Below are 13085 nucleotides of genomic sequence, written 5' to 3' on the forward strand. Positions count from 1 at the left end.
CCTTGTCGAATATCGGTATAATTGTTGGGATGTTCATCGTAATCTTAATCTTGTGTTTTGGGGTTTCTAGATTTGAGGAGCGCGATTAAGGAGATTTTAAGGTTAATCGGGCTAAGCTGTGAATGAGGGAGCCAAATTTTGTATCAATTTTTATTGTTTTGATTCAAGATTTTTTTAGGGTTAATTTTGGGGAGGTGAGGAACAGAAAAAATCGCGGAACAAGGTGGCTTGGAAAGAAGCTAGTCGGTGGATCTTTCCAAGCACCCATTTGACATTCTTTCCACTCTTCTGGAATGTGTTCCCCCAAAATTTTCCCTTCTAATTTCAACACGCATGTATATATATGTATAATTTCCTTTCTTTCCAAAGCATTCGTTCAAATATATATACATATACATTTTAATATAATATAAAATTTAATAATATTTTTATAATTATTTTTTAATTCTAATTATATGTTTGTCATTCTAGAATAATGCATCGTGCATGTAAGAATCATATGAATCACCGGCTACAGTCGATAACTACATCTTCTAACCGACTGGATACCACTATCCCCGTCAACCCCTATATATATCTAAATCTGGTGGTACAAAAGCCCCCAACCTTTTTCCTCTCTCGACCAAACCACAAGCGAAACCCAAATCCAAATCGCATAGATAAAAAAGCTCTGTGATCCTCCTTACATTAAAACCTATAAAAGACATTTCCTTTCAAACGTCTTCCTTCGTTATTGATATGATTTTCTCGCTAATTTTCTCTATTTCTTCTAAACGCTTGTCGAATATTAGTATAATTGTTGTGACGTTCATCGCAATCACAATCGTGTGTTTTGGGGGTTCTAGATCTGAGAAGCGTGATTAAAAAGTGAATAAATGTTCGATCATTAATCTTTTATTTACTTTATTTATTTAAATTTATTTGAAATTTTATTCACTCTTTCTAAATAGTTTAGTAATATGATGTTTGTTTATAGTACAAATATTTATTCAAAAGTACTCGTAGAAATACTTCCCAAATAGATTATAATATTATGGATGATATTCTAAAATTGAATTTCTTTAATTTGATTAGCTCGAATTTAATCTAATACGATTTTTTTAAATTAAAGTGCGAGTTTGAGTTTAATTAGATTTTAGTTGACAGTAAAAAATAAATAATTTTGAATTTAACATTCAAAAACTCGTCTGAATTTGACTATTTATCTATATATATTTTAAATTTTGTTATTATTATAAATATATTATATATAATAAATAAATAGAATATATTATGTTAATAAATAATTATATTTATATTGACAAATATAACTAATATAATATTATTTATATATTACTAAATATTATTTTTAATTTTGTATTAGTATAAATATAATTATATTATTTAGACTTCTCTTCTCACCGCCATACGTACTTAACCCTATACATACTTAAACCTGGCGGTAACAAAAGCCCCCACCTTTTTCGCTTCTTGACCAAACCACGAAACCCAAATCCAAATCTCAAAGGTACAAAAGCTCTTCGATCTCCCTTACATCAGACCCTATAAAAGACTTCTCTTCTACATCAAGCTCTGCGATTTGCCTTCTAAACCCTTGTCAAAGACCGGGATAATTTATGTCAGTTCATCGCAATCGCAATCGCAATCGCAATCGCAATCCTGTGGGTTGGGGTTTCTGTGGTTGAGGTGCGCGATTAGGAAGATTTTGGGGTTAATCGGGTGTTTCTTGGGTTGATTTGTGAAAGAGGGAACCGAGATTACTATCAATTTTTGTTGTTTCGATTCAAAATTTTTTAGGGTTAATTTTGGAGAGGTGAATAACAGAAAAAATGGCGGAACAAGGTGGCTTGGAAGGGAGCCAGCCGGTGGATCTTTCCAAGCACCCCTCTGGCATTGTTCCCACTCTTCAGTAAGTCTATGCGAACTTACAAAATTTTCCCTTCTAAATTTCTACAGTATGGTTATGCGGATTTTAAATGATGGATAAGAATGTAATGTTATTCAACAAGTGGTTTTCCCGTTGTGAGCTGTATACATGTTTGGTATATCCAATTTGTTGTAGCTCGTGGGTAGAGATTATGCAATGCCTCATATTCCACATGTTTGTGTTAGGAAGAATTTTCTACTCTACCTTGTGGTGAAAAATGCTAGAGAACCATCTGTTACTATTTCGGGTTGATGTGCCCAAAGCGTGGTAGATGGTAACTCCAACCACTACCATATAATTGTATAGTTACTTATTCTTGAGTTTCATTGCGCTTGAAGGTTAGAACCATTTGTGATTTAACTTATCCGCGACTTAAATTTTGCGATATTTAGCTTTTTATGTTTAACATCCCAAATTAGCATACCTTTTAGAAACTCAATGGTGTTAAACTGCTGCTAGGACAATGACCCTCAGAGAATTGCTACTTGACATTATTGTGTATAAGTTATGGGTTGATTCCATGCAAATTTTGTGGTTCTGTTATGTATTTGTTGTCAAAATGTTTGATGTTTTTACATTTTACCTAGATTGTTCTTTAATGGTGTTCACTGTATAGATTTGTGGGCCAGTGATCCCCATGATCATTACTTAACTGATCATCGATTTTGGTGTCATTATGTGTTGAACTTCATTTTTTCGTCATTATTTGGGGTCTGATGGTCATGTATCAGATGATGATCTGTGTCCTTTGTCTGCATAGAATGACCAACATCTGGACTGTGTTTCTCAATTTCCTGAATTAGAAATTTTAGTAATGCTGATGTGTTGTATGACAAGGGCTTTAGTTGGTCCGCTACACTCTAACTAGGCTATTCTTAATTTCTAGGATTGGATACTTTTATGAGCCGTTGTCAGACATCATATATTGGCTTTTAAGCTGTTTGTTATTGGTGAGATCTTGTCACAGCATAATTGAGGAAGTGTCAACTTCCTTTTTTTTTTCTCGTTGTTTCCATTGATTACCACATGATTAGAAGCATAAATTCCAACTAATGACTTGAAAATTCAGTATTGATCTTTTAAGTTGCAAATATTTCTTTTCGCTGTACCCTTTTGGTACCTTTGTGCATAATATTACTAATCTTATATTTCAAAAAAAAAGTTGCAAATATTTCTTTTCAGCAACTGACGATGAGTTATTAAAAGGTAAAATAAAAAATATTCATGAATTTTTTCCTCCAAATTATTGTGTCTGTTACTTTTATCCCGATATTATTGCATGTTCTCTTATTCTCTTCCCTTGTTTATCCATTTGCTCTTGTTTTCTATGGAAAGAAAGCATTTCCAGTAGAATATAAAACGTTTTGTTGTTTACCTTTCATACTGATTTGCAAATTCTAATTGAAATTGTAGAGTAGAAAATTTTCAAGGCTATTATTATTTTTGGTGCTTAAACTTAGTGTGTGTTTGTGCCTGGGTAAGCATTTGACCATTTGAGCAAGTAATCTTGCAGAAATCTTGACTAATATAAGAGAATGTATGAGATTAGTTTGTGTAAAAACATGAATGGTCTTCCATTTTTTTATGTGGTCAAGTTTGTACTTATAGTTTTTCTATTTTTTGTTTTTTCTATTCTTTGACCACTATAATCTTTTGTAGAAATATTAGGAATAAAATGTATTTACAATTACTGTTACTGCTTTCTGTTTTCATTTTCTGATAGGATCTGTTAGAATCAGGCACTGTAACAGAATGTTAGCTATCATTTATTCCTTCTGCTAGCTGTCATTTCCTCTGGTTTTTGCCTATAAAATGAGGCACTAATCATTGATGTAATGAGATGAAAAAAGGAGTTTTTCCTACTCTCAAAATCTTCATCTTTTCTGTAAGAACATGCACTTACATAGTCTTGAACCATCGTAAATTGCCTTCTATTTATGTTCTAAATTGGAATGCTATTTTCAGGAATATTGTGTCAACAGTCAACTTGGATTGCAAATTGGATTTAAAGCAAATTGCATTGCAAGCTCGAAATGCAGAATACAACCCAAAGGTTTGTAACACTTGGTTAATTTGGTTCTTTTCAATGGTGCCGTGATGCGTATGTAGCAAGTGCCTCTGGCATATATAGTTGCTAATACTTGGCAATAAGTTATGTCCGGGATAGCTATACTGTCATTGTATTCTAGGTTCATAGTTGTGTATAATGGCGTGAAATTATTGCAAAAATCTAACCATGTGGTAAATTACATTATGAACTTATTGTTAGAGCAGCTTGTTAACCATATCCATTATACTGCTATCTGACCAAAAATTAGCAAACTAGATATTGACATGGTAGCAGAAAGCTGTTAATTTTAAGTGAAATGAGAAGGTAAGATAACACATCCATATTTTTGGTTCAAAAGTTCTGTTTTGATGTCCAAATGATATTTTAATCTGACCAAATAAATATGAGATGGTTTTGTTGTCAATAGAGTTCTATATAATATCTAGACGTTCTACATAATATCTAGATAAAGTTACTAGCTACGATTAAATAAAACTAATTCCACTAAATTGAGATTGAAATGCTAGGTATTTGCTATTGAAACGATGTGATTTGAACAAGTGAAGGATTCAAAAGCTTTCGAAATATGAACCAAAACTGTTTGTCATCAACAGTGGTTTATTGCTTTTTTGCTAGGTTGCTGTAGAAGGTTTTACAGCATTCCAATCATAGATTTATTTAAGTATAACTGAAATAGGATAGTGGTTCGGGAACTCTGTGAATGAACATCTGTCTAACAGGTGTCGAGTTCTTTGATGGTCGCATTCTGTAGAGTGTTGGTTATTAACTTCTTTTAATATAATCTTCCTCCAGCGTTTTGCTGCTGTTATAATGAGGATAAGAGAACCTAAAACCACAGCTTTGATTTTTGCCTCTGGAAAAATGGTGAGTTAGTTCTGAATTTTCTTCATTTCTCATGGTAGATAGTTGTTTAAAGCCCTTTGATGAGGTTGTCAACTCATCTCATTATGTTTGCCATGCTCAGGTTTGCACTGGTGCAAAGAGTGAACAGCAGTCTAAACTGGCTGCTAGGAAGGTATGTTTTGTTTCTGAATTGCACAGTGCTTTTGTTTTTACCATGACAGTTTTGTTAGATGTAAAATTATCATCATTAACATTTAAATAAGCATCTGTTGGAAGTTTAATGACAATATGAGATGATAAATCTGTATTTTTCAGTATGCTCGAATTATCCAGAAGCTTGGGTTTCCAGCCAAGTTTAAGGTACGTACATTGTCTCCCATTATTGCGGTATTGCTATTGCAATGTTGTTTCTTTCTGATTTTATAAAAGTTTGTGTACATGTACACTGTTGGTGTTCTTTTGTTGACTTTTGTTGCTGTGTTCTGTCAGGACTTTAAGATTCAGAATATTGTTGGATCTTGTGACGTAAAGTTCCCCATCAGACTTGAAGGTCTTGCATACTCTCATGGTGCTTTCTCAAGTGTGAGTGACCATATTCATTAAGATTTCAAAGAAATGAGCAAACTGTATTTGCTTTGTGAGAGAATTGTGTTTTAAGACTTGTCTAAGAACGTCCTATTCTTTTTCAGTCTTTTGGTTGCCTGAGTTTTCTCTTGTTGCGCATAGGTAAAGATCTTGTAGGGTCTTCAAGATCTCATTTTGACTCCCCTTTCTCTAGGACTAAGGCAAAAATATTTGAATTGCTTTTATAGTGTTTGGACATTTGTTATTCAAAAAAAGAAAAAGAAAATAGTGTTTGGAGATTTTTATCTAGAGGACAGCTGAAGCAGAATTCTCTTCTGCATAGTGAGTGGTCTCAGACTGTAAAAACAAGTATCTGTATCATGATGTGCTCATCGAAGTGAATAATGTTGAATGATTTCTCATTGGTGATTATGTTTATTGGTTCTTGTCTTGAGAATACGGACTAAAGTGGTGTTGTCTTATTGCAGTATGAACCTGAACTCTTTCCTGGTCTTATCTATCGCATGAAACAACCAAAGATTGTGCTTCTTATTTTTGTGTCTGGAAAGATTGTGATCACTGGAGCTAAGGTGAGTTTGGGGATTTTATGAGTTCGTTCTCTCTTATTGAATTGGCTATCCGAAACTCATTTTTTGATGCATAGGTGAGAGATGAAACATACACCGCGTTCGAGAACATATACCCTGTACTTACAGAGTTCAGGAAGGTCCAGCAGTGGTATGGCATATTCTTCACTTGCCAACAACCTTTACTTAAATGGTGTTATTCCTAAGTTTCTGTTTCTTTTGATACCAGATATACGCATGTTAGCCTCTGGGTTCCAAAGCAGATTTATGTTAGATGCTGTTTCTTTGTTCTCTGGTGAGGCATTTATGAAGGTGTGAATACTGGTGCTGAGCATCTATATGGGACTGCGTGGCGGAAGGCTTCTGAGTGGTGTGGGGTCTTTTTCAATTCCTACAATATAGGTCTTGTCTCATGCCATTCTGAAATTGGGTAGTAGTAGTTAGGTATGTGTTTGGGAGGGAAAAAGAGAAACAAGAAAAATTGTTGGATGATTTGATGTGGACTTTCAATGTTTAGAAACTCTGCTCCAGTTTGGGCTGAAAACTCTTACAATGCCTCATAAACTTGTACTGGCCTTGTTGTCTGCTGCATGTTAAAACCCCTGTAAAGCTATAAAGAACTTTTATAGAAAGTGAGACCAGATTGCCTATGGAATTCAGGGAAACCTGGGGACAAAATGGTTTTTTCTTTTAATAATGACATATAGTTATCTTTTAGCTCTCATTTTCTGTTATTTTTAACAGAAGTAATAGTTTATTACATATTTGATATAAATATAATCTGTATCTTAATCAAACATTATATTAATTTATTATTAAAAAAAATTTATCATCTTATATGGTTTTGAGAGTTTATAATAAATTTTACATTTTTGTTTATAAAATCTGTATAAATTGTATGTGCTTCAAGCTAAACTATTCGTAAGTCATTCAAAATGTACTAAAAAATAATGTTAGTTGAATTTCATAATGTAATTTAAAATACTGTCTCAAATTTTTATTAAAATTTAATAGATTATGGAAATAAATTAAACGAACTGAAACAAAGAAAAAAAAAAAAGAAGGATGAATCTGAACTACACACATTCTTGAAAATTAAATAGAAATAAGAAGATGTCACTTATTTATATATTGCTTCCCTCCCAGTGAAAGAAAATATTCAGATGGCAAACTTGAAATTTCGTTGATAAGCAACAAAGATATTTTCCATGGAAAGCAGACCATACGAGAAAAAATTCATGTGGTAACCGTTGTTTTTCCTCTTCTTTCTTTCTTTTCTTCTTCTTCTTCTTTCTCCTGTTTTTTTCTCGTCAAAATTTGTCCTGTTAAAGCATCATCAAACTGAAAACAATAAGCCCATTTGAAACAAAACAATCCAATTGCAAAGCAGCAGGGTTTTGAATGGCGCAATTTACTACTGCACATGGACGCTTGAAGCCACTCTTCAATGGAGAAGGACCATTCTTTGGGCTTGAACTGAAGGACCTACTTCACTATAAACTTGTTGGTTTACGTTTTGGTGTCGGTGGGTTGAGATCGATTCAACCAAACAAGAGAAGGCCACGGTTTTCTGGGTCGTCTACCAGGATTTACTCTTCTTCTTCTGTGAAAAAATCCGCACGTTTTGGTGCAGATGCAAGTGTCAATTCCAGTGATGACGACGACGACGATGGAGATGATGGCTACGATAGTGAGTCAGTGACGGATGATTTGTCTTGCTTTAGAGGCCTGGTTTTGGATATCTCTTACAGGTTCTTCCTCTGTTGATAATCCATTTTCAATGTTGTGCTGATGCTTTGTGTTGTTTCTTTAGTTGAATTCTTGTTCTGAATGTGGGTTTCTGCTGCTTCGGATTTTTGGCTATTTGGGTTGTTTGATCAGCTTAAGCTATTACTAAGATTTTGATAAGTTAGATGCTGGACAAACACCCAAAGACTTGTTCTTGGCTATTTCTCTCTACTTCTGAATTACTGTGTCTTCAACTACCATTTCCTCTATTCCACTAGAGGAGCACATGAATGGAGTTGTGACAAAGAGAAAATATTTGGAGTACTCATCAATCAAGATTGTAATTTCTTTAGAATGAGGTGCTGGTGTTTAATTCTTAAGCGCATAAACAGCAATATGGTTCAAGCTATATACAACACATGTCAATGTCTGAATAGCTATTGAAAGAAGAAAAGCATCCCGTGATCCAGATTTTTAAATTAAGGGGTCTTAGTTAAGCATCCACGTGGACAATCTTTTAGTTCCAGGGAGATATTCTCTGGTCTGCTGGCTATAAGTAGGCAAACTCATGCGGTTACTGAACGTTTTCTGGCAGGTGGCAAAAGGATACCTTAGGCAGATTGCTGATTGTTTACTCGTTTCCTAGATATCTCTATCTCGAAGTTGATTTGTGAATGCTTAACTTATCCTATTTTTATCTTTTTAGCATAATCTTTATGATGTCATGAACTAAGAAACGGATGAAAATGAAAGTGATTATAGATTCTCGTTTGGTGTTTGATTTCCTGGAAGTGCTGTTCACAATTAGACAGCAAGTTTTTCTTTGGCTCTTGTATTGCATTCTTGAGGTGGTACATGAACCTGACTATTGTTTCCCAATCAGGCCAGTCAATGTTGTTTGCTGGAGGCGTGCAATTTGTTTGGAGTTCATGGAGAAGGTTGGATTAATGTGCATTGCTGGTTTATTTTCAATGTGTCGGAAGTAATGATGTGTTGTTTTGGGTTTTTTGTGTAGCTCCTATATTTATTTATCTTTCGAGGGAAATCTTACAGAAAAAAGGACTGACGTAGTTAGTCTAACTTCTGAGAATTGCTAATGTTTAGCATACGCATTGTAGTAGCTGAGAAGCACACTTCTTATCTTATTTGCCATGCATACATGTCTTGTATGGCTGCAAGTTCTTTATCTGGTAAATTCACATGCACATACACTGCATGCATTTTCATATGATAAATATATGCTGAAGATAACTGCTCATTTCTGTTTTCAAGCTCTTGACCCTGCTTTTCCAGGCTGATGTCTTAGAATATTATGATCGGACAGTTAACTCCCCAAGTGGATCTTTCTACATTCCGGCTGTATTAAGGGTACACAATTGAGGAGCATTTAGCTTTTCTCTTTCCTTTTTTAGTGATATATTTCTATATGAGTTAGAAGCTCATTTATGAACTTGTGACATGTCAAATAAAACCAACCATATCTTTTCTGCTCCAGGTTCCACATCTACTGCAGGTTGTTAAGAGAAGAAGAGTTAGAAGCTCCCTTAGTCGTAAAAATATACTATTTCGGGACAATTACATTTGTCAGTGAGTAGTCTAGCCTCTGGCAAATTATAGCTTATAATATGTTTGACACTGGTTAAAATGCTGAGAGACAGAAAAGTGCTCTCTAATTGATTCGTGGAATATGTTTTTCTGGAATGAAAATGGAAGGGAAGGTCAATATGAGCGGCCGATATTGATATGCAGCAATCGGAGATAAATCAAATCCTTTAAAAGTAGAACATGTACATGTGTTTATATGTATGTAGTGTTTGTATGAGTTTGTTTCTTTTTCTGTCCTTTTTGTCTTTGTTTGGCATTGGGAGATTAGGTGTTTGCTCTCTTAAAATTTAGGAAGTATTGGCATCCTAGATGACAAGAATGTATAGAGATCCTTTGTAGAATTATCACATGCATTAAGTCTCCTGGGGATTTCGTGTAGGAATTTTTTGGTTATATTTCACTCTTCTACTATCTGTCCTGTCCTTGTTGGGCAAAATTTTCTGCCCTAATATCGAAAAGTTTTAGCTAAAAAGTGTGATACTAATTTGGTGTCACCTTTAATCACATTCATATCACATGTTCTTTTCTTGGCAGATACTGCTCTTCACCTGATAATTTGACTGTTGATCATGTTCTGCCGGTTGCACGAGGAGGAGAATGGAAGTGGGAAAATCTGGTAATAACAAACTATAATATCTTTGTTTAAATTAAATTGCTATGTTGATCCTATAACCAGCGCTTTTCTCTGGTTTTGACATGTATATGCAATATGAACTGGATTCGTTGTTCTATAATATAACCAGTACTCATATAATCAGGTCTCTCAACTAAATACCTATTACAAATGAAAACAAAGACATCCATGTAATGACAGAGGCCAATCATTGGAGCTTCTTGAACAACTAAGTCCAAGTGCAGAAGATCCATTTTGCCCCTCTAAGCCATCATATAGCTCTATATTTGCATGTGCGTATGCAAATTGCGTTAAATGAACTCTACTGGGAATGAGTAGAGAAATGGAAAGCTCATACTATAATACACTTTTAGAGGGGGGGGGTGCGCGCGGGCAAGTTGGGAGGGGAAAATAGAAGAAAAACCAAACTGAAACCAACGAATGATAGGAAGTCAAATAACTTTAGAAATCACTCAAGTTTGAAAGAAGAGCTTTTCTTTTTAAATTTTTTCTGATGCTGCGAACGAGAAATCCGATCAACCTAGGAATAATTGAACTGTCACTTAGAGAAGGAGGTTTTTACTTTTTTTCCAGAAGTCCAGTGAAATATGAACTTGTATGATTCAGTTTGATTTATGGAAAAGGGGGAAGAAAGTTTGTTATAACCTTGAGTTGTTACTCAGTTCCTGATGCAGACAATCTAGGGAACCTTAAAGATATTTTGTCTTCTTTGGTGTGAATTCCATAAGATTAGTCAGTGCCCCTTGATGCCTTATGAATGAATCCCTTTCTTTTTCCTTAAGAAAAAGCTTTTGAACCATCACTCGATTCCCAAAGTTTTTACAGTTTATGTCGATTTGGTTCTTGTAACAGGTTGCTGCTTGTTCCAAATGCAACTCAAAAAAAGGTCAAAAAACTCCCGAGGAAGCAAATATGAAGCTGCTCAAGGTTCCTAAGGTATGATTTATTTATCTTCTAGATTAATGTATATTTTTTGTCTAATAGCTCAAGATGTTGGGTTTGTTTTGGTAACCTTTATTCATCATATTGGTTTTAGGAGAATGATAAATTATTTCAAGCATGGTGCTTCTATATTCTCTAGGCATGAAATATTTATTTTGGTAACCAAAGTTAAACAATTATTTTCAAGATAATACAAGACATCTTCCCTTGAGCTTACAGGCCCCGAAGGAGTATGACATACTTGCCATACCCTTAACAAGTGCAGCATTAAAGATGCTCAGGATGAGAAAGGAAATGCCAGAAGAATGGCGTCAATACCTAGCAAAACCCTCCTCGGAGCCATAAGATCCATCTGTAAGGGCCATCATATGTTCGGAGAGTTTGTACATGCGATCTATACTCTCACTTCTGCTTCAAAACTATACTAAAAGCACTGTATACAAAAAATATCTAATTTATTGTCTATATAAAATTTAAAAAGATTTTCTTTCTTTTACCCCGCGAGTTCGACAAATTTCATGTAAATAACTATATGCATAGGCATCTAATGCCATAATTTCCTATGCAGTGCACTTTCCTTCATAATTTATTTTTTAGGACTTCCCCTGATAGTTGAGTTTTTATTCATAGTTTTTCTTTTCTTGACATAATAATCTCTACGAATACCCATGTCTATTTTCTGATGCATCCACCCTAGTTCTAGAGATTCTGGGTTTAATGATTTCTCTGCCAGTGGTTTTATCATAATATTCAAACTATGAAGGTTATAATATCTTTTTCATAGATCATTATAATATGGTTATGACACTCATTGTTTTCTTTCTATTTTTCTTTTTGGGTAAATTTGATTATTACATTTGATGTCTTATTCTCATTGCTAAATAAGTCTTAAACCACTATCAGTGGGAGATATGTCACCACACACACAATTATCAATCATATGCAAAGTGGAATCCTAAGCTGCATATATTCTGGCATTTCCTTGTGTGGAGATTTTATAATTTTTGGTGAAAGGAAAGTGGAAACCTGGGACTTTTTGGCCAACTAATCTGGCTGGAAAAGAATCATATCCCTACCCACCATTTTTCTTTTTCTTTTTGTTTAGTTTCTTTTTTTAATAATTCACAATTCTTACAGCTCTCATCTCTAGCAATAATTGCTTTGTATTGTCCTGCTTCTACATTGAGGGTAGCAGTTGGGGATGAGTCTGTCCCCATTGCCATTATTCCTTGCAGAAAATGCAACCCTCACCTGACTTGTCCAGTCAAATTGGATGAACTGTATGTATATATCAGCATATGCACCAAGCCCTCATTTTTTTTTCAAAGAATCATTTCAAAATTCAAACTTTACACTCACCCTGGTTTTTTTTACTACTACACTTAATTAACCCATCTTTTCTTTTTACTGTTGTCTTTTCCTAAGGAAACTCTTAAGGGATTGAACTGAAGTCTTGATTAGGGTTTTCTATTTTCCAATCTCAAGTTTTGGGGATCAAATTGGGTTCTGTGTTTTGTTTAGCTGAGTCACTGTGGATGACACAAGGCTGATCAAGATTATGATGGAGACTTGTTTGATTGATGCTGCTTAAGACTGACCTTGACCCACCATCTGGGTCCATTTGTATTACAATCCAGATTGGTGATGTTCACATGCCAAAGCTATTTTATACTATTAGTTAGGGTTTCTAGATTTACAGAATTAGACAAACAAATGGTGGTTTTTCCGACAGGATTTGAAAATCAAATTCGTTCAAATCATTTTTTTCCCCCAAAAAAGTCTTCCAATATTATTTAGTAAATCAAAATACCATAAAATTAAATTAAATTAAAAATAATGAACTTCCCAATAAAGTTTATTGCTCTTCAATCACTTGTTTTTATAGGAGCTTATTGATTCAAATACAACATTTCATAACAAAGTACTTCAATATATATATATATAGAGAGAGAGAGAGAGAGAGAGAGAGAGAGAGATAATACTTGGTTATAATATATATATATATATATATATATACATATAGGTACGTGAAGTTAAAGATGAAATTGTGATTGGAATATGGGACCAACTATATATAACTTTTTTTATGTAAGGGGGAATTCTCAGAGGGATTGACATGCATGTGAGGTTGCCTCTATGTTACTCTACAAAACATTATCTTCAAGGCACCACCAAGAAAAGGCA

At 34.2% G+C, this 13085-nt stretch overlaps 1 protein-coding gene across 1 annotated transcript; it reads left to right on the plus strand.

Annotated features, from left to right (window-relative positions):
* The first annotated feature begins 1442 nt into the window (after positions 1 to 1442).
* LOC110814958 (uncharacterized) lies at positions 1443 to 11331 on the plus strand. The gene is made up of 16 exons (XM_088223401.1): positions 1443 to 1909; positions 3893 to 3980; positions 4791 to 4862; positions 4963 to 5013; positions 5157 to 5201; positions 5331 to 5423; positions 5894 to 5995; positions 6070 to 6148; positions 6222 to 6304; positions 7394 to 7743; positions 8604 to 8658; positions 9014 to 9088; positions 9216 to 9307; positions 9860 to 9941; positions 10812 to 10895; positions 11121 to 11331. The coding sequence occupies exons 1-16, from the start codon at positions 1830 to 1832 to the stop codon at positions 11244 to 11246; spliced, it is 1557 nt and encodes a 518-aa protein (XP_088079527.1). The 5' UTR covers positions 1443 to 1829; the 3' UTR covers positions 11247 to 11331.
* Positions 11332 to 13085: the final 1754 nt, after the last annotated feature.

Source organism: Carica papaya, chromosome 6 (genome assembly GCF_054855325.1).
Source record: "Carica papaya isolate Zhongbai chromosome 6, ASM5485532v1, whole genome shotgun sequence".
In the NCBI taxonomy this organism is placed as follows: Eukaryota; Viridiplantae; Streptophyta; class Magnoliopsida; order Brassicales; family Caricaceae; genus Carica; species Carica papaya.

What these genes read in the sequence shown, in the direction of transcription:
- LOC110814958 (XM_088223401.1), top strand. Translation starts at nt 1,830, where the DNA reads ATGGCGGAACAAGGTGGCTTGGAAGGGAGCCAGCCGGTGGATCTTTCC. An exon ending in GAAGGTCCAGCAGTGGTATG is followed by an intron (nt 6,149 to 6,221) that starts GCATATTCTTCA and finishes TTTTGATACCAG; the next exon opens with ATATACGCATGTTAGCCTCT. An exon ending in CGGGACAATTACATTTGTCA is followed by an intron (nt 9,308 to 9,859) that starts GTGAGTAGTCTA and finishes TTTTCTTGGCAG; the next exon opens with ATACTGCTCTTCACCTGATA.